The 25,190-nt window shown below is 39.2% G+C and overlaps 2 protein-coding genes across 2 annotated transcripts; one reads left to right on the forward strand and one right to left on the reverse strand.

Moving 5' to 3' along the window:
• Positions 1 to 3,865: 3,865 nt before the first annotated feature.
• On the forward strand, positions 3,866 to 13,927 carry CTHRC1 (collagen triple helix repeat containing 1). The gene is made up of 4 exons (XM_026688995.2): positions 3,866 to 4,658; positions 9,600 to 9,821; positions 11,571 to 11,787; positions 12,957 to 13,927. Exons 1-4 carry the CDS (start codon positions 4,488 to 4,490, stop codon positions 13,097 to 13,099), a joined length of 753 nt encoding a protein of 250 aa, XP_026544780.2. The 5' UTR covers positions 3,866 to 4,487; the 3' UTR covers positions 13,100 to 13,927.
• Positions 13,928 to 15,510: 1,583 nt separating this feature from the next.
• On the reverse strand, positions 15,511 to 25,183 carry SLC25A32 (solute carrier family 25 member 32). The gene is made up of 7 exons (XM_087962083.1): positions 24,830 to 25,183; positions 23,093 to 23,243; positions 20,610 to 20,695; positions 19,956 to 20,116; positions 19,391 to 19,504; positions 17,575 to 17,720; positions 15,511 to 16,733 (listed from the first exon to the last, which is right to left on the reverse strand). Exons 1-7 carry the CDS (start codon positions 25,023 to 25,025, stop codon positions 16,619 to 16,621), a joined length of 969 nt encoding a protein of 322 aa, XP_087818209.1. The 5' UTR covers positions 25,026 to 25,183; the 3' UTR covers positions 15,511 to 16,618.
• Positions 25,184 to 25,190: the final 7 nt, after the last annotated feature.

Below are 25,190 nucleotides of genomic sequence, written 5' to 3' on the forward strand. Positions count from 1 at the left end.
TATCTTGGCTGTTTTTTTTAATGGCAAAATGGATTAGAATTATTGATTGACGGTTGACAGTTACCTCTAAATTGATCTACTCTACTGTAATCACAACAAAGGTTTTGCACCAATCAATTACGTCTAAAACATGGTAAGGCAAAACATGAGATTTTAACAGTAATAGTGGGCAAAAAAGGAGCAAGAGCAAAACATTTTTCTTTTCTTTTCATGACCCTGTAATTCCTTTTATCAGGGTGGAATCGGTGCAACTGAGTGAGTTGAGTGTTTACTAGCCGGATGCCCTTCCTGACACCTACATGGAGTTTGCAACACATATTTTCTCTTTGCGCCCTGGTAAATGTCTTGCTGCCTAGGATTGAATTAACAACCTTCTGAATGGGAGGCATCTTCACCAATAGGCCACCATGCCACTCGAGAGCCAAGCATCCATTAACCAAAGAAACGCTGTAGAATGAAGACACTGAACAAAACAAAACTCATGATAAATCTCAATATCATTATAAGTGAGCAAATTGAATAGTTCCCAAGTGAATTTTAGGATACTGTTAAAATAGGAATAGGAAGCTAGTTTAGATGTACAACTACTAATATGCCTAGGAAGGGCTTTCTGATCAATTCTGGAAATATTGTAACTACCAAAAACAGTTACTGTGAGTCCTAAAATATTCTTACCATAACTGAAAAACAAGCACACACCAAAATATCCTACCCATTGAAAAAAACTGCACCACCATCTGTAGTATATCCACTTCACTCTGTTTTGAAGCTCCTCAGAAGTTGGTAACCGTGTCATTCATTGTAATTTTAAAAAACATTCTGCTGATACTGGGTTAAATGGTTTTGATTTAAACTGCATGGCATCTTTGCTTTAAACAAGTCACTACATTTGCATAGTGCATGGTATTTAAATATTTCTAGGTGCATTGTATTAATCAAATATCACTGGAAGCTAGCAAGCCTCATAAATTATCAAGGTGACTGCAGATGCTAAAAACCAGCTTCATAACATGCAATCAAACATGCTTTGCTTATGACTCAGAAATACTGACAGGTGTTGGCAACTAACTAATGTCAGACAGTTCAAATACAGGCTTGAAATTTCCTGGTGTTCCACACCCAGGTCCAACCAAGTTATTAAGCAATCCTACCCTGCTTAACTCACTAACATAGTAAAATAATTAGAAATGCCACTAAGTTGTTACATAGTTGGATAATGAAATATCTGCAAGCCAATAAGCTCAGACAGCACCAAGGACTCCACAATGTTACTAAGAATCCATTTAGAATCAGAATAGAGCTGGAAGGGACCTTGGAGGTCTTCTAGTCCAGTTCCCTGCTCAAGCAGGAGATCCTATACCATTTCAGGCAAGTGACTGTCCAGTCTCTTCTTAAAAACCTCCAGTGATGAAGCACCAACAACGTCTGAAGGCAAGTTGTTCCCCTGGTTAATTGTCCTCAGTGTTTGGAAGTTTCTCCTCAATTCCAAGTTGCTTCTCTCCTTGATTGCATTCATTGCTTCTTGTCCTGCCCTCTGGTGCTTTGGAAAATAAACTGACCCGTTCTTCTTTGTGGCAGCCACAAAGAGATTGCATGTACCAGTAGTACCCATCTATCTTCAGGGCTATGGATGACATGCTTAACTGAATCATAGGACTACGTTCAAATGACCTATCCTGGCCATAATCAGTATTGAATGGATTATTTTTGACTCCAAATAGCCATGGTTTAATTTAGGAATATAGTAACTGTCCCCTCGTCATGTGTATCAGTGTTTTTCAACCTTGGCAGCTTTAAAATGAATGGATTTCAACTCCCGGCATTTTCAAGCTAGCATGCTGGGCTGGGGAATTCTGGGAGTTGAAGTCCATACCTCTAAAACCTGCCAAGGTTGAGAAACACTGATTTGTTTGTGGATCAGGGATAAATTCTTTCCCCATTTGCAGAGATATCATAGAGAGGCCTCATGAAAGGACAACTTCTCCAGGCAGTCTTATTTCAGTGGTTTTCACCTCTATCGTGGCCATGTACAATTGGTTCTGTTCCTTGTAGCTGTTTCCTTGACAATGCTGGCCAAGATTGAATCACACAGAATTTTATTTTATTTTCACTGGAAGGCGGGGCAAGAGGAAATGTCAAAAAGTTGGAAGAGAAGTTAATTAGCCCTCTTGGCAACAGCTGAGAAGACTAAGAAACATGCACAACTGTGAATGGATTGAGTCATGTCCCATTGTATACAGTTGGTGCAAAGCAGGTTGTTGTCTGAGGGAGCGAAAACCATTAGCCCCTTGAACAAATATGGTTCTAGAGCTATTGCTTCCTTATATCAGGCTCCAGATCTAGAATTGAACAGCTTTTATCTTCTAATAAGGTAAGATAAACTAGTTGCGATAGAAGATCAATGTGCCTTGGATTTTATCTTCACATTACTCACGTTTCTTTCATTTCCTACCCTTGGAACAGAGAAGGGGCTATAAAGAGACACGGGAGAATAATAATGCTGGAGGTTGTTAAGGAATATATCTTGGAGCACATAACACCAGGCATATAACTGGAGGGCAAAATCACAAAATTGCGGTTCACCTTGGCCATGTCATGTGGAGAAATTCACTGGAGCAATTATGTTTGGAAGACTTAGCTACAAAAGGAAACCAAGCCGTCAAAGAACGGCTAAGATGGATACCATCTTAGATGAGAATAAACAGAGTATAGAACAACTCAAACAAGTCAATTAAAGTGATTTATTATTGCTGGTGCCTATGCATAGGAATCTTCTCAACCAACAGCAGCATGTTTGAGGCTAGATAAGCATCAATGAAACTCCAGGGGGGCGGGATTGGATTTAGTTTGCTTGTGGCTATTGTAGGGATTCTAGGCTGATTTAACTTTTAACTTCACCCCAAGTTCTGGCATTTCTTCTCTTATACAGGCTTAATGTACATAAGACCTTAATGTTGCAAAAATCTTGCTTGGACCATATTAGCCAAACCCAGAACTTGGTATAGTTACAGAGCTGATGACATAATAACACACACTGCCTAGATTTGCTCTGCATGCCTCAGGATTTTGCAGCTGATGTTATGCAGTAAGTAATTGGCAGGACAAGGTGTGAATCACAACCGGAAATGAGGTGAAAATCGTGGGGACTAAATATCATGCTTTTCTAATGAGGCAAAAATGAGGAAAGGCTTTTCTTGGTAGTTTATATTCTACTTGATGATTCCATGTCTGAGATCACAAGGATATTAAATGCGGATGCTTTAAGTAGTGTCTACATTTCATTTCTTTTAAACTGAGACCAGGGAGATCGGGGATGGTTCATTTTTGCCACTAAGTCTAGTGAAATTGTAAGATTACAATGTTGTAAGCTCTCCAGTCATTGGATATGAGATGGACAGCGAACAAATTTAATAAATGCATAAATAAAAGCTTGATTATGTGACATCATCACATCATTTTCTACTTGTAATGACCACACAGATACTTTTTTAAATGTAGTTTTAACAAAACTTGTTAATTTGACAAAATGCTTTTGAGTTCTGGAAGCCTCCTGAACGTCTTTGTATCAATCACGCCCAGTCAGCCAGACGGTTGGTCATGAAAACTAAGGAACCGATCTCTGTATTCTCAAAGAAAAAGGTAGAATTTAAAGGCAATAAGTAGCACAATTCGACTTCAACAATGATCTCTTTATACTTCGTTGACAAACTTCCCACTGGAGAAAAAGCTTTTATTTCAATTGCTTATTTCCTACTTTGAAATAGAAAACCGCCTCAACAGGCGGTTCCCTTTTCCCGTTATTTCCAAGGGAAATTGAAATGCTTTGCTGCTTCCCACGTGCCGCCTCTTTCTCCCCGCCGTCTGCAATGCGCTGCTTTGAAGATCGCCCGCCGGACGCGAAGACCTGGCGAGGAGCCTTCTTTGTGCAACCGCCGGCGAGACCGGCCCTCACTCGCGCTCTCCGGCAAGGCCGGCAGGTCAGGATCGGAGGACCCTCGAGGTGGAAAAGACGATCCCCCCTCCCAACGCCTGGTCTTCCTCTCAAAACGACCCTCACGAGCGGGAGAAGCCAACCTGAGGCGGGATGGCGAGCCCGGGAAGCCCCGCCGCGCCCCCACGTGGCCGAGAAGGCGGGAGCGCCGCAGGGACCGAGCGGGGAACCACATTGCTAACCGCCCCAGCGCCGACCTCCCGCTTGTCTCGGCCGGAGTAAAGTGGCGGGGAGAGCTACTTTCGCCGCCTTTTTCGCCCCCGGCTGGCTTTCCCACCCCCACCTCCCGGCCCCAGCTAGTCGGGTGGAGGCGCGCCGCTTTCAGAGGGGAGCCAGCGGCGCATTCCTCACCGCCCCCAGGGGGGAGACTGGCGCTCTCCGGCGGTGAAAGCCTCTTCTGTGTGGCTGCGCTTGACGGGACACTTCCCGCTTCATCTGCGCTCACTGGCGCAGCGGCCAGCCCTTCCCAGCTCGCAGCCGCCACCACTCGCCGACCATGAAACCGTCGTCTGCCGCCGCCGCCGTCGCGCCGGGCTGCCCGGCCGCGCTTTCCGCTACTCTGTTGCTTTCGCTGCTTTTGCTGGCGGCCGCTTCGTCGCCCGGGACCTCGACGGAGACGCAGAAGGGGAAACAAAAGGCGTTCCGTCAGCGGGAGGTGGTGGACGTGGTGAGTGGACGGCCAGGCGGCCCATCAGGCCGGGCAGGGGCAAGAGGGCATCGCTGGAGAGGAGGGCACCTCGTGCGCCTCAGAGCGCTTTGTGTCTCCCTTTCCTGGGGCCACGCTCCGTCCCTGGGCGTGAAGGGACAGGGTTTGGGGGAGGGCTCTCTTTCTTTTGTAAAGATATAGGTATGTACAGGTAGTCCTCGACTTACAACAGTTCATTTAGTGACTGTCTGAAATGACAACGGCACTGAAAAAAGGGACTTATGACTGATTTTTGCACTTAAGGACTCTTGCAGCATCCCCAGGGTCAAGGGATTCAAATGCTTGGCAACTGGTTCATATTTATGACCCTTGCATTGTCCCAGGGTGATGTGATCCCCTTTTGCGACCTTCTGACAAGCAAAGTCCATAAGGAAGCCAGATTCACTTAACAACTGTGGCAAGAAAGGTGATAAACTGGGGCAAAACTCACTGAACCACTGTCCCATTTAACAACATAAATTTTGGGCTTAATATGCGGTCGTACGTTGAGGACTTCCTGCACGGCCATTCTAGATGGTGGAGGCGGAGGGGGGAAATCCTAAATGTAGCATCCTGCTTAGGTAGCCTTTTCCTCCATGTGCGGCTTTGTTACCCAGAATAGGTTTCTCTTCTATTAGTGACAATCATATTGATTCTAACAATAATAGTACCAAGGGGTTTGATGATTTCAATTAAAATTAAACATGATAAAGATAAAAGAAAGGAAAAGCGGATGGGAGGACGTTAGGCAGCAAAGAGATGGATGCACGGATTCTTCCTGTATTTTATATTTTACTGACTCTCAGCCTTGAAATCAAGCCTATGGGCCATTTTGTTTAGCATGGCTGACAACAGAGATTTTTTTTTCCTGTGCAAAAATGTCTTTAGGCATAGTTGAGTGAAGTTCGCTTCTGTTAAATTAGGTTTCAGTTTTCCCTCTTAGTATGCCAAATAAGGAAATCCATCTTAATCTCAAGAGTACTTGTGTAAATAAGATCAGGCTGAAATGGAAGTTTGGATACCAACAATCGAAGGAAAGACAGCTTGGCCATCTACTGTGGTGGGACTCAGAGGATGAGTAACTTAGTTGGTTTCCTCCGGTCTTGGTGATTTATTGAGTTGAGCATTTAGGGAGATTAGTGGCTTCTGAAACATTTTTCCTCACTGAAGGCATTCCTATGTAAGCTGGAGGAATCATTATATTTAGTCTTGGGAATTATGTCTTTAATCATCACTATACCTTCTTTCCACAGCGTAGGGAGAGTGGAATTTACTTGTGTGAGAAAATTTCATCTGAAAGCAAAATGCTTTGGAAAATGGTTAGATCTCAGCTATATAGTACATTTGTTGGCATGAGTGTCTGAACAGACTTCAAGTTGAGCTTGACTTCTGCTTTTATGGACAGAGCAATTAAATCCAAGAATTTCTTTTCATTTCCCATCTAGCTTACAACCCTATTTTTTTTTTTGACAGTGTCCTTTCCAAATATTAACCAGGTCTGATCCTCCTCAGGTTTTTAGGATCAGCCCAGGTCAAAGAAATTCTGCTACTTGCTTAGTGACAGCTAAATATTCAATTCAGGCATAAAAGCAAGATCAAATAGCAATAGCAATATCACTTAGACTTATATACTGCTTTACAGTGCTTTACAGCCTTCTCTAAGCAGTTTACAGAGTCACCCTATTTCGCCCAACAATATGGATCCTCATTTTACCCACCTCAGAAGGATGGAAGGCTGAGTCAACCTTGAGCCGGGTGAGATTTGAATTGCCAAATTGCAGGCAATCGGCAGTCAGCAGAAGTAGCCTGCAGTACTGCATTCTAACCACTGCGCCACCAGAGCTCATTGGAGGAGCTCAATGGAGGAGATGTACTGTTGTAAAGAACTGTACCAGGCTTTTAGTTTATTGAAGATCATTTTAATTTGACGAAAAGCTATGAAGCTTCCTGGACACCCTTCCCCAAACTCCTAGCTAACTCAGCCATTCCGAAACTTCTGAAGGCCACCATAATGTTTGGGAAGCAGAGGTGGTAGTTGGCAGATTCTGACCAGTTCTGGAGAACCGGTAGTGGAAACTTAGAATAGTTTTGAGAACCGGCAAATACCACCTCTGACTGGCCCCACACCCTCCTATTCTCTGCCTCTCGAGTCCCAGCTGATTTGCTGGGTCTTCTTTTGTTGCCCTGCACAGGAGAATGGAGCTGGAAAGCAGGTTAGTGGGGTGGGGAGGGAATGGGATTTTGCAATAACGTTCCCCCAGGAGTGGGGTGGGAATGGAGATTTTGCAGTATCCTTCCCCTGCCGTGCCCACCAAGCCACGCCCACAGAACTGGTAGTATATTTTTTTGAATCCCACCACTGTGGGGAGGAAGGCTGCTTTGGTGCTTTGTAGCTGGAAAGACACTATTCGGTTCAGAAATAGACTTTTTCTGTAAACCCATTTGTTTATGAAGACCTCTTCCTCCTCCTCCCCCTCCCATCCACCCACAACTAGCTTTTTGTCTGCCTCACTCTTTCAAAAACGTGGCTTTCCTCAGATGTGGTTTGATACACTAGAGTCATGCCCACCTCAGAAATTCCACATACTCTTAGAATGAGCTAGATACTTTTAGGAATGGCTAAATCTTCTCACTGATTACTTCAGAAATGATAATTACGTTGCTTACTTTCCCTCATATTTCTACAAATAGCATTCACTTTCAAGATGCTGTTCCCCTGGGTTTACTGGCACTGACAATAGTAGTAGCAAACTGGTTAATTCTGTCGTCTCTTAAGAGAAGGCTTGGAAGAAATAACCTATTATTATATATTCTGCTTTATTTTTCTTGGCTCCTACTAAGCCTGTACTATCTATTTCTGAGCAGAGTTTGTCAAAAAGTGAAACAACAACAGAGCCTAAAGAAAACAATGCTGGCTGTTTTTGTTTTTTTTTAATTTAACCTAAACAACAAAACTAAATCAAGAAGATATAGAAGGATTAAAAAGAGGAATTAAACTAAAAACCTACAAATTTTAAAATATACTGTATGCCATTAAGGTTAAGAACATTTGAACAAAATCGTACTTCTGTAGCCTATCATAATTTAAAATAGAGAAAAAAAATGAGAGTTGTGGTCTCTGAGACATACAGATATTTGTGTTTTGTGATAAAATTAATATATTCATTAACAACATTGGTGCCCTAGTCCTCAAATTCACAGCACAGAAGGAAAAGACAACGGAGAGAGAAAATGAAAACAAGGCAACTCAAGCCCTAATTTTGAATTCTTATGGTTACTTTAACAACCCTAACTCTGATAGAAATTGACTATTCAGGAAGAGAATTTCCCCAAGCAGAGGATTGTTTTATTCCTGAGAAGGCAGTTGACCTCAGTGGTCATTATAAGAGGGGAGAGGATAATACCAAGTGGATGTGGCAGATTTTTGATGCTTACTTCATTTCTTCCACAATGGCTCACTGATTCCTAAAGCCTCTTGAAGAAACACAAGTACATCTCCAAGCCAGGTAGTCAAGCAGCATAAGATGAGGTAAATATTGGGAGTTCATCACTCACTTCTAATGAGCCAGGAGAAGAGTTATACATCTATAGATGTACATAAGGAAGAGCCTTTTGCTGAGTAGGGGGAAAGCAGAATTCAGATTTGTTCTAGATCAGGGGTGTCAAATTCAAGGCCTGCAGGCTGGATCCAGCCCGTGGGGTGCTTAGATCTGGCCCATGGGCCCTCCCGGAGTCTGTTTTGCTGTGACTGCCTCCTGCAGCCCTCTGCTGCAGTGAAAACGGAGCTTGGGGGGGAGTGTGTCCCCCCCCCAGCTCCATTTTGGCTAGCAGAGGGCTAGCAAAACAAACTAAAATGAAACCAAAGGAGAAATGTTTCCCCCTTTGCATTTGAGAATGCAAGAAGGGACAGGAAAGGAGAACAGGAAAGAGGAAAGACAAAGAAAAAGAAGGGAAGCTGGGAAGAGAGCAAGGAAGGAAAAATAAGGAAAGAGATGAAAGAAGAATGAAGAGGAAAGAGGGAAGGAAAAAAGAAGGAAAGGAAGGAAAATTATAATGAGAATGAGAGAGGGTCTGAGGGAAATCCTGACTTAGTACTTGGCTACCACAGGTGCCCTCCGACACAAATGACATTGAACTGACCATGCTCATCCTGGCCACCTGAGGTGAACACAACCCTGATGCAGCCCTCAATGAAATCGAGTGTGACACCACTGTTCTAGATGGTTGATACCGATGGAGCAAACCCCACCAACAGGTGGCAGCATCTGGGCCAACCTTTTTGGAGGTTGGAAGATAATTATGGTTGAATATCTGATCAGGTTAATGTTTCAGTGGAAGACCAATAAAGAAAACCCCAAGATTGTAGCCTAGATTGAGAAGCTGAAAAACCACTTTGCACATGGCCAAGATAACACATGGATATGTTGATGAGGTCAGCAGTAATGAAGACTGATGTGAGGTTATTTTTTAAATTTGAATTTACATCCATTTGGTTCACTGAGAATAATTTTGAAATATAAATGCTGTGAATTGTACTACTAGAGATTAAAGAAGGGATGGGGTTGATTTGTATTGCAACTCATCTGGTTCTCTGTTCCAGCGATTAAAACACTGATTTTATTGTTTCAAGGACTGGATAATTATACAATTATTTTTCTCCCTCTAGATATACATGTTCTCCTATACTCTGAACAATGATTTCAAGTTGTTTTAAAAATGTAAACACAACTAAATTATCTATTTGACATCAACTTCTATATTCACTTGAAATTATACCTATTTTTCCCCAAATGGGAGTATTGTTTTCAATTTGCTAAATATGTGGGTTTTTCCCCATCTGATCTACCATATTTATAGACTATTTTTTCCTTAAGTAAATATAATAATACTTGCATGATGCCAACATACTTTTTTGTTTCTCAGTATAATGGGATGTGTATGCAAGGACCTGTTGGTCTTCCTGGAAGGGATGGAAACCCTGGAATCAATGGAATCCCTGGAACTCCAGGTATCCCTGGCAGAGATGGCCTTAAAGGAGAAAAAGGAGAATGTATGCAAGAAAACTTTGAGGAATCATGGACCCCTAACTATAAGCAATGTTCATGGAGTGCCTTGAACTATGGCATAGACCTTGGAAAAATCGCAGTAAGTAAGCACAACTATAGCACAATATGTAGGCCACCAAGATATGGTGAGGAATCTGTTCCATATTGCTTTTGCTTGACTAATCAATCTGCTCACTTCTAGGGACTAGGTAGCATCCCGTTTTGGCAAAGGTAGATAACCTCCAGCTATGTATTGTTCCAGCTCATCTTTGGAGTTGGCAGAAACAGTATTTTTGTCCTGTTTTTTTTAGGTTTCAGCAAAGGAAGAGGGTCAAAATGGATGTTTGATCTTTTAACTGTAAAACTGAAGCTCTCTCTCTTTTTATAAGTGGATCTTTGATTATATAGTTACAGCCACCATTTTGACCCCCTGTGGATGCATTGGGGTGCCTTAAGAATTGCAAAAACTCCAGGCACTCTTAAAACCCCCAAATTGTAGAATTTTCACTATTTTGGGGGATGGTTTAAGTGTCAAACTGGTGACCTGCGGGCCAGGTGCCTCACATGCAGGCCACGCCCACCCCAGCTCTGTGAAGGGGAAAAAAGTTGCGATATGTCCAACGTGATGCGGCAAGTTTGACACCCGTGCTTTAAGGAATACAGGGGGTATTTGCAGGGCTTCAGTTCTCCTCCTTTAAACCCACTTTACTATGACACCAGATGGCATCCAATGTTTGGCCTAGTCCTGTTTGGTGACATTTTGATATCATTGACCAAGGTCCTAGTGAGCCTAAGGTGGATCTTCAAATTGACTTTAGCATTGGCAGAAAACTAATAATTCATAGATTTAAATACAGTATTAGGATTTAGACAGGAAACACTCCAACATGGTTACAAATCAAGTTGTCTGCCTAACCCTATATGGCAATGTGAGGAAAGTAACAATTTTAATGAGTTAATAGCAGATGGGCTTTTAATACTTTCATTCAAAATAGGCAGTCTTTGCAGCTTCAGAATTAGCGATCAATGCATGAAAGCCATTCAATAGAAAGATATTTAAAACGAAACAATACCTGTGATTACATACTCTTAACTTTTGACCAGAAATGCTTAATAGCTTAATGTGTATTTTGCAGTAAAAAGTTTCTGGCATTTCAGGGAGGGGTTGAAAAAGATTCCTGATTGAAACTAAACAGAGTTTGTACTAGACGTTTTGATCTAGATCAGGGATGTCAAACTCGCATTGTCACGATGTCATCATGTGACTTATCACAACTTTTCCCTTTTGCTAAACTGGACCTGGGCGTGGCCAGCGTGTGACACATCCGGCCTGCAGGTCACAAGTTGACACTCCTGATTTAGATGGACCTGTTGACTGGATCTGCACATTAAGCCACAATGTGGCTTGTTTGGTTTTGGCCTAGTCTGTGATCCAGCCACTGAAGTTTGTAAACTTGGCTTGGGGTGAACTCAGGCAACAAATTCAGCAAATTTGTTCAGCAAATTACCCAAACTGTGACTGCACTTTCATCAATACACACAACACAAAGAAGCTTTCTCAGTCAGAAAACTTACTGTATGAAATGATGCCTTGGCTGTTTCACTTTGGATAATTTTTTTAGCAAAAAAAAAAAAAAAGAATAGCCTAAGCACAAGGATTGCTCAATTGGAACAATTCATTCATCATTACCAGCTGACACTTTTTCCCCCCATCAGTTTTTATCTGAGTTTTATGAAACTGGTCTTTATAAATAGCTCAAGCATATCTTGGGGTTACCCCTATTGCAGAAGAGCAATTGTTTAGGATAATTGTGTTTTCTACAAAATTTCACTTATTCTTTTCTCACAGGAATGTACGTTCACCAAGATGCGCACCAACAGTGCTTTAAGAGTTCTTTTCAGTGGATCACTTCGACTTAAATGTAGAAATGCCTGTTGTCAACGCTGGTATTTTACTTTTAATGGGGCTGAGTGCTCTGGACCCCTTCCAATTGAAGCTATAGTTTATTTAGATCAAGGAAGCCCAGAATTAAATTCTACTATTAATATACATCGCACATCTTCAGGTATGTACTGGAGTCATATCATAAAAATAAGCATTTCATGCTAAAGGGCCTACCTACTCTTAGGTGAAGTGATGAACAGATTGGGGATGTAATCATCCACAGGAAATAAAATTCTTATGACAAGTCAATGGATTGGTACAGCTCAATATTCTTTTCAAATGCTAAATAAATAGGGGAGTTTAAATCAGAGGTGGTATTCAGCAGTTTCTGACCAGTTCTGGAGAACTGGTAGCAGAAATTTTGAGTAGTTCGGAGAACCAGCAAATATCACCTCTGACTGGAGATTTTATAGTATCCTTCCCCGCCACGCCCACCAAGCCACGCCCACAGAACCGGTAGTAAATTTTTTTGAATTCCATCGCTGGTTTAAATGTAGAGTCCTTCCCAGGATTAAAGCATTTAACTCAAGTGCTATGAAGCAGATAAAATGCTAATCTTATCTGAATTCTGAATTGAAACACTGGACCACAAACTAGCCAATCATATGTTGGTCTGGGGTTTCACTGAAACTGAATCAATTTGTTAAATTATGGTATACGGTATGACATGTAAATCCAGAAAATTGAGAGTACGGGATTAATTGTAGAAAGTCATGCAAAGAGAATAATAATCTTTATCTTCTGCAGTGCTGTTTCAATAGCAAGAAACCCTAAGAAAAACCATCCAAAAGAGACGATCTATTTAAATAGTTAAATAAAAACCCATTTATTTTTTATTAAAAGGCCAATGAAGTTTTATGTATTAATGACTGATCATTTCCTAAAAAAAAAAAACTCAAGAAACACAGTGCAATTTCTCTCCCAATCATATTTATTATATACATTTCAGGCTAACATGTGAAGTATATTTTAAAGTTTATTTTAAATTCCATACATAACATGTATGGAATTTGAAATGGAAGGGTGAGGGAGATTCAGGAGGAAACTTTTTCTTGTTGTTGTGCAAGAAAGTTCCTCATGTGGACCAAAGGAACATCGGAAAGCAACAGAAATGGAGGGCAAAGGAGGTGAGGTTAGGCATTGCTTCTTCCCTTTTCTTTGTATCTTGGCCAGCCAAATACTGTAATTGCTGATTGCCTCTACCGATGCTGATATACCATTTTTCATTGTTAGTCTTTAATGTTTGTGATGGATTATGGGTGAAATCAATGTATTTTATATTTTAAACAGTGGAAGGATTATGTGAAGGAATCAATGCTGGATTGGTGGATGTTGCCGTTTGGGTTGGGACTTGCTCAGATTACCCAAGAGGAGATGCATCAACAGGATGGAACTCGGTGTCTCGTATAATTATAGAGGAACTGCCAAAATAGAGCTTTCAACCTCTTCTTGCTATTCCCAAAACAACATCCAGGACTTTATGCAACCTCTTATTGGTTTGTTTTTCTACATGAAAATATACATTGGATTATAGTGTACAAATCTATTTATAGAAATAAGGTAAAAATCTCTTTTGAGCCACGTTTGACTTCAGATGGTTGAACAGTTAAGTGTATGTGTAGTTTTTGCCAGCTACCCAAAAGTGATTTGTTTCCAGGATGTTTTCGGATTTCTTGGGAATTCATGGTTTGTGCTAACTATGCCTGGGCCTGCTTAACTCCTGAATCCATAAGAGCCAGCCTGGTGCTGGCCTCTGCGGAGGTCTTACAGAAATACCAGTAGACAATGTTCCATTTTTAATTTTATGTATCCTTAGCATTTTTCTACAGCATTTTGGAATATAGATCCTAAAGGAACAATCTGTATTAATGATTACTTTTCTATCAATTCTATATATCCTTGTATTTGTTCAGAAAGAAAACCTACATAGCGTTAATTTTGTATTTTTAAAAAATAAAAAGCAACTTTTTATTCAAGTGTATCCTCTCCATTCCCCCAAAGTATGATTTGTTTTTCTAAACTTCAAGTTCCTATTGAAGTGAAAAACTAATTTTCTTGTGAAGTGTGAAACAATAAATGACCTGAAAAAGATTACTTGGTAAAAATTATTGCAATTGTAATACAGTAATTTGGTAAACCTATATTTTTACTATTTAGTGTATAGCTGTCGTCTTGATGTATTATGTATGCATAGAAGCTATGCCAGGCATAGTGAAAGATATATATGTAATTTTTTGATTTAAATAAAAACATAAGAGCAAGTGAATGTATGAATGTGAGTCATTATATAAAAGTTTTAAACATAAAAGTTAGTGAAATGTATAAATGAACATGATTTTAAATCTATGTACACCATATCTTTAAAGCCCTTCATGGCTTGGTTATCTGAGGGACTGTCTCTTGCCAGTCACATCTACCCGACCTATTAGTGCAGGGAGGCAGGGAATGTTGTGGGTCCCATCCCTGAGGGAGATACACGGTGGGACCCAGAAGAAGGGCCTTCTCCATGGTGGCTCCCTCTCTGGAACATCATTCCCCCAGAGATTAGAATGGCCCCCTCACTAATACTCTTTTGGACTGGCGCTGAAGACCTAGTTCTGCCAGCGGGCCTGGGAAACCCAGAGCGGGATGGAGCTGATCAAATGACTCATGTGATCTGTTGTCGTCAGGGCAGGGGGTGGGAGTTGGGGGGTGATAATTTCCCCCCCAGATTTTGTTCTGTTGTATTTTATTAATTTATTTGATTCTTTTTGTTAGTTTTTATTGTTTTAAATATGGTTTTACATTCTGTAAGCTGCCTCGAGTTGCCATGGGCAAATAGGCGGCAATATAAATTCAATACATAAATAAATATCCACATACAATTTAACCTCTATAGGATACTACAAATATGAACAAAAGGTTAATTTTTAAGAGTATTTACAAATACATGAAGTATTTTTTCTTGGGAACTTTTGACCTCAAATGTTAACCTTAGCTGTTTGCTGGCAGAGTTTAGAGACATTATTACCCATTGTTCCTATTTGTATGACTTGATATCAGTAAGACATATATGAAACCTCCAAAATTAGATTATGTGGGAATACACATGTAAGATTTTTATGTTTATACCAGTAATTCTTTTGCAATTTTGTTGAGTGTTGGTTTTAAAAAACATTTAGCTGAAACAGAATTTTAAAAATTAAGTCAACGTATCCTTTAACATAGAAAAGATATAGTATTTCTATAGTATATAACTTACTTTTTTTTTCATTTTATTAGATTGCAAACAAAATTTTCTTAACCATTTACGTCTTAGTAGTTTAAATGTGAAATTTAGATTTTGTTCCTTTTGAAAGCCTCATTATAACTTGTTGAAGTTTTCCACAATTTCAAGAAAACACTGATCATACCAAGGAGGAGACAAAACAGAGAGTTCATTCACATTTTTAAAAAAACCTTGGCCCTAAATGTAATGAACTTTTCATTCCCTTTGAGAAGAAATCTGAATGTTTATAATAATTGCCAAATTTATTTTGTAAATATCTTTGTAAATGAATTTTAAAAGTTTGTAATGGTTTTAATAATTTATTTACATTACTTACAATAAGGGAGACTCTTCTAATCCAAGCCATAGTACTACATACTAGGACAACAATTCAGTCCTGGCTAAAACAATTAAAACATGCCTAGCTTGCTATTTGAGTAGTGAAAATGTTTGTTCTGGTATTTTTTTGTTTAAGCAAGTACAAAAGATTTTATGTGAACCCTTCTGATTTCTCCCCCAAAATATTAAAAAACTTGTTTCCATACTGTTCTATTATGGATTATGGTGCTACTTTAAGTAACACAGATCCACAGATAATTACACATATTTTAATAAATATACAAGAAATTATATAATTCTAGGCAAACTTAAAAACTCTCTCTGTGATAAACCCAAATACAATTAAGGCCAAAGTGATCAGAGCATTCAGCAACTGCTAATATGCCTTGCCCTGCCTTGGTTAGGTTGGGGTAAGTAGATTGGGGTAGCAAGAGCAGCAATATGATGGGTGAACAAATCATTCTGAGTGGGTAGTGGTAAAATAAAAAAATCTACACTTTTGGAAGACGGGCAAAATAGAAAGCAAACAGCAATACAATTGGAGCAATGGCAAAAATGGCTAATGTCTATACGTATTTTTACTTGCAAGCCATTGTTATGCTATTTATTCATTTGAATGTTATATAATTATTGTTTAATTATAAATATTGATTTAACTATTTCAGCACAGACTTCAGTTTTAGTTCCAATTTCATAGCAATCAGAAAAACATGATAGTCTTGCTTATCAAGAAGCATGTTACTGTATTACTAATAGTCCTCATTTAATAACAATTGGGAATGTCAATTTCTTTGCTAAGTGATATAGTTAAGTAAAACATCACATGATCACACTGGACTTAGAATGTCAATTTCCTCCATGGTTGTTAAGCAAGTTGTTGCAATTTTACTTCCAAATTCTCCATTGACTGCTTGTTGGAAGCCAGCTGTGAAGCATACAAATGAAAACTCTGGGACACAGAAACAGTCATAAATATGAAGACTGGTCATAAAGTTAATTTTTCAGTGCTGTCATAACTTTGAATAGTTGCTAAAAAGGGCAGTTGTTAAGCGAAGACTACTTGTATGAAGTTAGACCTGTTCATTTTTTTTTAGAAAACATTAAGCCTTGTTAACTAAGCAGTAAAAGGAAAATTCACTGATAATGTGAACAATTTATTTTGAGATACAGAGATCAATATAAATATATATCTGAAACACAGCAACTTGCAGATGACCTTGGTCCATTTAAAAGGTACTACAAACGAAACTGACAAATATGAATCCAGAAAAAAAACCTGTCAGACAGGTGTTGGGATTCCTGCTTAACTGAAAGGGTGCAGAACAATATATATGGAATCAATATTCAATCTTCATTTATTATTAAATCAAAGTAATAAATGAGATACTTTTTCATATACAACAAAGGTGATACAACATGCAGGAGTGACTCGTATTACATTGGGCATAATTCCTTTATAAAATCCACGAACTCCTTCTTTCCTGTGAAAAAGCAGAAGAGATTTCTGTAAAACATACAACTGATTTATAAATTGCTTCAACAAACTCAAATGTTATTTTTATACTGTTGTTACTGTATTCCTGGATTATTGTCAATTTATCTATTGCAGAAAACGGGTCTGTGAATGTAATTAGCACTTAGCACTAGCACTTTATGTACTGCTTCATAGTGTTTTACAGCCCCTTCTAAGTGGTTTACAGAGTCAACATATTGCCCCCAACAATCTAGGCCCTCATTTTATTGATCTCAGAAGGACGGAATGCTGAGTCAACCTTGAGCTGGTCAAGAATCAAACTGCTGGCAGTTGGCAGAATTAGCCTGCAATTCTGCATTCTAACCACTGCACCACCATGGCTCATTACTAATTGTAGGATTTTTTTATACAGTATTTCCAAATGTAGAAATGTTAAATCATAATTTCTGGATAATTTTTGATTCAGGAAGGCACAAATAAACATGTATTGATATCTCAATAAAAGGTATTTTCACATATTTGGATTGTGACTGGTATTGCTAGGTGCCTATGTAAAAACTCTGTCCGTATTCATAGGCTTATATTCTAAATGTTATTACACAGAAGGAAAATAAATGGGAAAGTGAGAAAAATAAGGTCAGATATTTGGCTTTCCCTCTTTCCCTCTGCTGAAACCTGAGAAAATCTTTTCACCCTGGTTCATAGTTCTAAGGGAATGTTCTTCACTGTAATTCCAATGCAGAAATCTCCACATTTCCCTCTGAAATAAGTATTTAATTATCTTGAGAAAATGAAGGTTAGGATACCCGTAGAAAAAAGTCTTATTAGGTTTTCATTCCCAGGCCTACCTCCATGTCCTACGGATGACGTCAAGTACTCCAGAGTATCTGTTGTGCTGATCCTGGAGACGTGCCCTCACAACCTGATACGGGTATGTTGCCGTGACTGCAAATATTTTGGACGTTGCTGCCATGGTAATATATTCTAAAGTGTTCTAAAAATGCAAAGGGACCAATATTGGTTCTCAAGTCTTTCACAAAATCAAAGAAATGTATCATTTTTAACTCAGCAGTGTATTATTTTTTTCAATCTTTATACAAATGTTGCTTCAAAGTTATGTTGATATGTTTACACAGCTGTGCAAAGCAGTGGCAAAGACGCTTCACAAAAGACTGATGGGGGTGAGGCACCCTTACTTAAAATTGAGGTAGCTGTCCCCTCTGGAAAGCTTACTGCAATTTCTCTTTCACAAATTGCCAGCGCATGTGGTCTTTTAGGTATTTGAACATACCAAAATTAAAAAAGGAGAAAAGCATGACATATATTTGCAATAGCTCATGTTTAAATACAGCACTAAACTCCTGGCCAAGTCAAGTGATGTTGGTAACTTCATTATTTTGATAGACCGTTCAAAAACAGAGGAGTACATATCAATCCAAGACAATAATCCAAGGCAGAAACATCTTTCTACTATAACATAGTACATTTTTTTTTACCATGCCCATGATGGATAAATCCACTGTTCATAATATTATACCTTCAAAATATGCTTTTCAGCCTTTAATGACAGAAATGCAGCAAAATCTTAATGGAAATAGAACGGGGCTCCTGCCATGGCATCAGTTGGTATATCCAGTAACAAATAAGAAAGTCAAGATAGGTAAAAATCCCCCATCGTATGCAAGAGTAATTTAGATAAAATTTAGGAAGCTATTCTTCAAAACATTAATAATTTACCAGCCCACTTTCTTTTCTAATCCCACTAATCTGATCTACTACTTCAAGTTGGGCACTCCTTATGCAAAACTAGTGCAAGCCTGCAACGCCTACATACCAAATCAGGCAAGGACAGAATACACCAGACCTGGTTATATGTGCATGGCAGATATAGCAGAACCAAGTTCTCGGGGCTTTCCTTCTTCCTATGGGCAAGCCTCAAGCAAGAGCCACAGTCATCAGAATCCCCCCTTTTAAAAATATTTACGTAGGATCCTTGTAAGTACCTGTCCAACGTTGAGGCAATTATCCCTTAAACAGTGTTTATCTTTTTCCATATATGGTATAAAAATATGTTTTTTTAAAAAATGTCTATTATTCTCAGGGATTCTCTATAGACATTTAGATTGTCAGAACTGAGGAAACTTCTTGGATGAGACGTGAAATGTCTTCAAGGAAAACCAAAGGAAGTCCAGTTGCCTTTTGAAAAGCACCTTTGCGATGGTATTATTTTACTATTTATAGTAATATGAATCTGAGATAAACAGTTTGAAATGTTTACCTCTACAAATAAAGAAACAAACAACAAATGGAACGCTGCTTTTTACAAACTCCTACATTAAAATGTATAAGTTCAATGTATAATCAGTTAATCAGGTAACTGAAAATTTACCAAACTGTTGTACCACATCAGATAATTCAGTCATACTATATCATCATCCTATAATAAAACTGAAGTGCCACTTTTATGTTCAATCCCTGAGACATACATACACAGTGATGACCTGAGAAAGCCTTCCAATTAACCACTTTATGTCTTCAGGAAGACATGTTTGACTTAAACATTTCAAGTTATGATGCTTTGTGATGCATCCTTTGAATGCGTTGCACAGTCCTAACATTTTATCTTATGTAAAGCAGATGCCTCTAATTTATAATTCATCTTACCAGTTTCATATGTGACGGTCTATTTTTATATTTATTATATCGGGATTTTAAATCTTCATAAGCCATAAACTGAAGGGCTCCATGTGAGGTTCCAAATAGACCAGGCACAAATCCCTGAATCAGTTAAATATAAAAAATGTAAAAGTCATCCATGTAATCATATCAATTATAAAGTTATAAGTTTAAAATCCAGCATTGCCAATACATATACAGTGATGGAATGGTCAAAATTATATTTTTTATAAAAAAAGGTTCAGTCTGCTTTATGAATTTTATAAACGCAATACTGATTTAAGCACTAGTTTATCCTAGTCATTTTCTAAATTTCAATTTCAATCTTTAATTTCAATCTTTCAATGATTCAATTATGTGCATTCTACAAGTATTAATAATTTTTTAAAAATAAAATAAACTCTTCATTGCAATTTAGACATTTTAAACATACATGATTGAGAATTGAAGTTTAGCAACAAATCTTTTGCACCGAAACCCATGCAATAACTGTTAAGCATATTTAATAATAAAATACTAATACTAGAACTCTTGACCAGCCTAATTAATTTACCTTATATAGCCCACGTATACCTTCATGCCTGTATATTTTAATAAGAGCATCAAACATTCCTTTGTACTGCTTCTTTGACAGGTCAGCGCCAGCTTCATATTGTAACACAAGCCGAGTCTTGGTTACCCATATTGGGTTTGTAATACACAAAGTCATCACTCCTATTAAACATAATTTGAAAATCCTATCAATGCTAGCATCTTAGTATTGTAGACAGCACTTGAGACATAATTTGAAAATTTCTGATTAGTGCATCACATGGAATGTATGCGTTCAATTTGCAAAAAACTCAGTATCTATACTTATGTAACAAATATTTACCAAATAGTTTTACAGAACTACAATTATAATCCTAAATCAACTTTCCTGGAAGGAAAATGCATTTAATACATGAATTTCAGTATAACTTGTAAAACTGGGGATACATTTGTGGTATCTTTGTATTGTGTGCAGGAAATATGGTTAAGAATTTCTAAGAAAGTGTTAGAGAAAATGTCTTTTAAAAGATTTAATACTCAGCAAGTTAAGCATTTATACTTTCTATGGGACAAAAATATTTTTAGATGTTCAAAATTATTTTCTGAACTAAACATAACTGAGCAAAAACAAAGTATAGCATATAGGCAGGCTACAAATAGCTCATATATTTCTTACCAGCTTCAGCTGCTGACGCTAGGTGTTCAATTGCTCCAAGGTTTTCCATCTTATCCTCTGTCTTGTGGGCTTTAATTGCACTGTAGCTGAAGAATCAAATACGAAGATTAGAAAACCCAGGTTACTTGTTATACAAATATTAAAACAACCTGTTTAAGTAGAGGCATAGTGGCTATTAAGAAAAATATCAGTATATTATGAGAATATCACAAAACACCATCCAGGCTTTTGAGTTTTTAAGAACTCTTTATGCACTTGCATGTGCAAATCTGGATTTGCACAGGTGTCACCTCTATAGGGACGTGGTGGCTCAGTGGCTAAGTCACTGAGCTTGTCGATCAGAAAGGTCAGCAGTTCGGTGGTTTGAATCCATAGCGCTGTGTAATGGAGTGAGCTCCCGTTACTTGTCCCACGTAGCAGTTCGAAAGCATGTAAAAATGCAAGCAGAAAAATAGGGACCACTGCCAATTTGCTTCTGGATCCAATTCAAGGTGCTGGTTATCACCTTTGAAGCCCTAGATGGCCTGGAGTCATGTATCTGAAGGGCTGTCTTTTCACAATACATATATTTGACTCACCTGATCAGGAAGGCGGGGTATGTTATGGGTCCCTTCCATCAAGAATGTCTATCTATTGGGACTAAGAAAAGAGCCTACTCCCTTGTGGCTCCCTCCCTGTGGAATCTCATCACTGCAGAGATAATACCAGCTCCCACCTTGATAATGTTCCAAAGGGCTTGAAAGACACGGTTTTGTCAGTGGACCCGGGGATTCCACGCTGATATGGAGCCCATCAAGTGGATGTTGTTGCCAGGGGGAGGGAGTTTATTTGGGGTTTTCTAGTTGGGAATTTATTCTTGTCCAAGTCCCCAATCTTTTGCGTTGCCGTATAAATTTAAATCAAAATCTAGTAAGATTGTAATAACCCTCATTTCTGCTTATTGCCTGGTTAGCAATTTTGGGAATTTGAATATTTGCATGCCATTGTACGATCAAAGGTTTGTGTATATTGTTATTATAGGAATGGAATTCAGAATATAAACTCATCAAATATAATCTTGAATTAAATAGCCATTTCACACATGCCCACTTAATGTGAATTGCTTCCTTAAACTGACCCTATGCCCTTTGATAAAAAGCTTTTCATATTTTCTTGCACTCGATGGATGATAAAATGTTGCCTGCTCTCGCTTACATGGGATTCTCAATATATTTCTGTCAAAGTAGGAGGTTTGGAAATGGTATTGAAAGTGACAATCCAAAGCCCAATGTTAGACATCCAGAATTGTCCATGGTAATCAATCACTCTGAGACAAGTATAATCTCCAACTGATTTATTAGGAACAGCTCTGGTACTTCTATTGAATTTCCAAACTGAAAGTCATTTTCAGCGCCTTCCACAAAATCCACCTTCTCTCCTCCCACTTCTTATACTTCATTAATCACGAGAACCAATTAACTGCAGCTGGAATTTTTTAATGCGACATACGAAATAACCTTGAACTTTCCAACTCCTCCACTCCCCTTTGCATTCCTTATAACAATCTTGGCAGCTGAGTCTCAGAGCTGACACCCAACAGATGATATTTGACAACCTTTAATTATATTCAGAGGCCAATAAATGGGAAGGCAGTTTACACAACTGATGCTTCTCTTCACTTCTTTCCCGTTGAAGCTCCTGGTATCAGCTATACATATTTTCAGGTGATCAAGACACAATCCTAAGTAGCAATGCTGTGTTATATGCAGATAGGAGCTGTGCAGTGTTTCAGATTTGATTCTAAAAAGATGCTTTGAAGAGAACATGGATGCAAACATAGCAGTTTTCAATTCTAAAATGCAGCTATCTTTTTCTGGAATAATATTTCAAAGAGTTGCAGAGAGGTGCTATGATAGTACCCCCACATGTTCCAGAGTACCTTTTTGGAAGCTGAATCCAAAAGGATACATAACTCTAATAGAGATGTGATGCAAAGAGAGAAATTATTTGAAATCTTGGACAGGAGCTTGCAACATCCCTCACTACCTGCTTCTGCTCTCCCATGCAGTCTTGTATGATAGAACTGATAATCTTAGATAGGACTCCAACTCTCCAGAGAAGATCTTGGGGAGTACAGGAGGCAATGTGGAGGAGGAAAGGGAAAGAAAAATCAGTTGCACAAGTTGCCTTTCAACCGCTGGGCAATGATTCCATATAGCTACTTTAGTGGGAGAAATTTAAAAGCCCCCAGTTGTATGAAAATTACTGAACGATCCAGATTGAGAAATACTGTATTATTAGAATTAATCCAAAGGAGCAGTAGTGAGACCAAGTATAGGCCACTGACATGTATTAGATTAGTGCTATAAAATCTTCTAGTTAAAGCCTAGAATGGATGGACGAAATTAACATATCAGTCAATCTGCTGTGGGACAAGTGAAAACAATTGAAAAAACAAACTGTTTTGGGATTAACTGGGAGACATTTAAACAGTTTCAACTTACAAGAAAAAATACAGACCCCAAGAGGCACCCGCACCCCAAACATTTGGAATCACTCCTTGGTACAGACCACGTAATCCTTCTTGTTTCCAGATGGTTGACAAACAATGCAAAATGCCATTGTATTTTGGTCTCAGCTCCAAGCCATCATTCACTATATAAAAGAATTAGAAATCAGTTTGAACACTGGATGCTCTTGAATCAATGATCAATGTGACTCTCTAAGACAGGGGTCTCCAACCTTGGCAACTTTAAGACTTGTGGACTTTAAAGCTGGCTGAGGAATTCTGGGAGTTGAAGTCCACAAGTCTTCAAGTTGCCCAGGTTGGAGACCCCTGCTCTAAGACAACCACAGTATGTTTTTCCGCCTCTCCTGGTGAGAACAAAACTCCAATTTAAATGTATTATGTCTCCATAAGTTACACTAACAACCTCTTTTCTCGATTCCCTAATAGTTAATAGTGTTCACAACATCTCTTCTACAGGCAGAAAAAGCAGCTGATGTATCATCCTACATCTCTACATTTAACAGTAGAAACACCCAAGTAATAAAGAATTTATTGGAACAGCACTTTTTATGCAGAAAATTCAGTACCTTGCCTCAAGTTAAAAGATTATCTTAAATAGCTGCCTACTGTGTTAAAGTGGAATAATAAGACTGAATGAACCAAAGATGGGGGGATGGACTAGATGACCTACAAGGTATCTTTCAACTCTGTTAATCTAATTCACTATTTGGCGACATATATACAACATTAATGGGAAAAACAGGAGTAGAACTGGGACAGTTACCACCTGTCATATCAAAGTCCTGTCAATTTCTAGTGAAGAGGATGCACAGAGTGAATAATTCTTTCCTTTATACATTGTCCTTCCAAGTACAGGTAGTCCTTTACTTACAACACTTCATTTAGTGACTGTTCGAAGTCACAATGGCACTGAAAAGTGACTTATGACCATTTTTCACACTTAAGACCATTGCAAAATAACCATTGTCATGTGACTTATATTGGGATGCTTGACAACTGGTTCATATTTATGACAGCTGCAGTGTCCCAGCAGCACGCGATCACCTTTTGCAACCTTCTGTCAAGCCGTCAATGAAGAAGACAGATTCACTTAACAAGCATGTTATTAATTGCAGGGATTCACTTAACAACTGTGGCAGGAAAGGCCATAAAATAGGGCAAACCTTATTTAACAAATTTCTCACTTAGCAACATAAATTTTGGGCTCAATCGTGGTCCTAAGTCGAGGACTACCTGTAGTATCGGGGAAAGCCTCAGCTTGCCAATTTGGAATTTGTAACAGGGAAGAAGTTTGGATGGAAGGCAGTGCTTGGTCTCTTTCAGGAATTAACTTTGATGGGGGAATATTTCTGGAAATAAATCTATGTCAAAATGGCAGCAGAAATACACCCACAGGAGCACAAGTTAATTCCTATAAATATTTCTTTTATATCCCATTTTATAGCTCATTATATTTATAATGAGCCCTGGTGGCGCAGTGGTTAGAGTGCAGTACTGCAGGCTACTTCTGCTGCCTGCCAGGCTGCCTGCAATTTGACAGTTCGAATCTCGCCAGGCTCCTCAGCCTTCCAAGGTGGGTAAAATGAGGACGCAAATTGTTGGGGCAATATGTGTAAACTGCCTAAGAGAGCTATAAAGCGGGGTCGGGGTATGTAAGCCTAAGTGCTATTGCTACCCCACATACTTTCCCCCCCAACCGGGGGGAGCTCACCTGCGAAGCGGGTCTTGACCAAGTCCAGCGGGTGCAGGACCAGCGTGGAGACAACGCCGCCGCTCACCCCGGCCAGCAGGTTCTCGTAGCGCACGTGCCTGAAGCGGGACTTCGCCGCCGGGGCCGAAGTAGTCGAGGCGGAAGCAGCAGAGCCCGCCAGTTTACTCTGGACGCCTGCAACGGCGGCGGAATTCATGTGAGGGGAAAGACGCAAAGGCAGCCCCGAAGGGGAGGACGGAGAAAAACAAAATAAAAAAGACCCCGCACGAGACCCGTAGACGCTAGATATTATCCCTTTGACCTCCCCGCCGCTTCCTTCCTATAGGTAGCAACCCGCAGTCGCTCATAGTTGATCCTCCAA

The sequence above is a fragment of the Notechis scutatus genome, chromosome 3 (assembly GCF_049901735.1).
Source record: "Notechis scutatus isolate UNSWTSFEM ecotype Mainland chromosome 3, rNotScu1.2, whole genome shotgun sequence".
NCBI classification, from domain to species: domain Eukaryota; kingdom Metazoa; phylum Chordata; class Lepidosauria; order Squamata; family Elapidae; genus Notechis; species Notechis scutatus.

What these genes read in the sequence shown, in the direction of transcription:
- CTHRC1 (XM_026688995.2), top strand. Translation starts at nt 4,488, where the DNA reads ATGAAACCGTCGTCTGCCGCCGCCGCCGTCGCGCCGGGCTGCCCGGCC. An exon ending in AGCGGGAGGTGGTGGACGTG is followed by an intron (nt 4,659 to 9,599) that starts GTGAGTGGACGG and finishes TTTGTTTCTCAG; the next exon opens with TATAATGGGATGTGTATGCA. An exon ending in TATACATCGCACATCTTCAG is followed by an intron (nt 11,788 to 12,956) that starts GTATGTACTGGA and finishes TATTTTAAACAG; the next exon opens with TGGAAGGATTATGTGAAGGA.
- SLC25A32 (XM_087962083.1), bottom strand. Translation starts at nt 25,025, where the DNA reads ATGAATTCCGCCGCCGTTGCAGGCGTCCAGAGTAAACTGGCGGGCTCT. An exon ending in GGTCAAGACCCGCTTCGCAG is followed by an intron (nt 23,244 to 24,829) that starts GTGAGCTCCCCC and finishes TCTTTTATATAG; the next exon opens with TGAATGATGGCTTGGAGCTG. An exon ending in TGGGGTCTGTATTTTTTCTT is followed by an intron (nt 20,696 to 23,092) that starts GTAAGTTGAAAC and finishes TTGATTCTTCAG; the next exon opens with CTACAGTGCAATTAAAGCCC.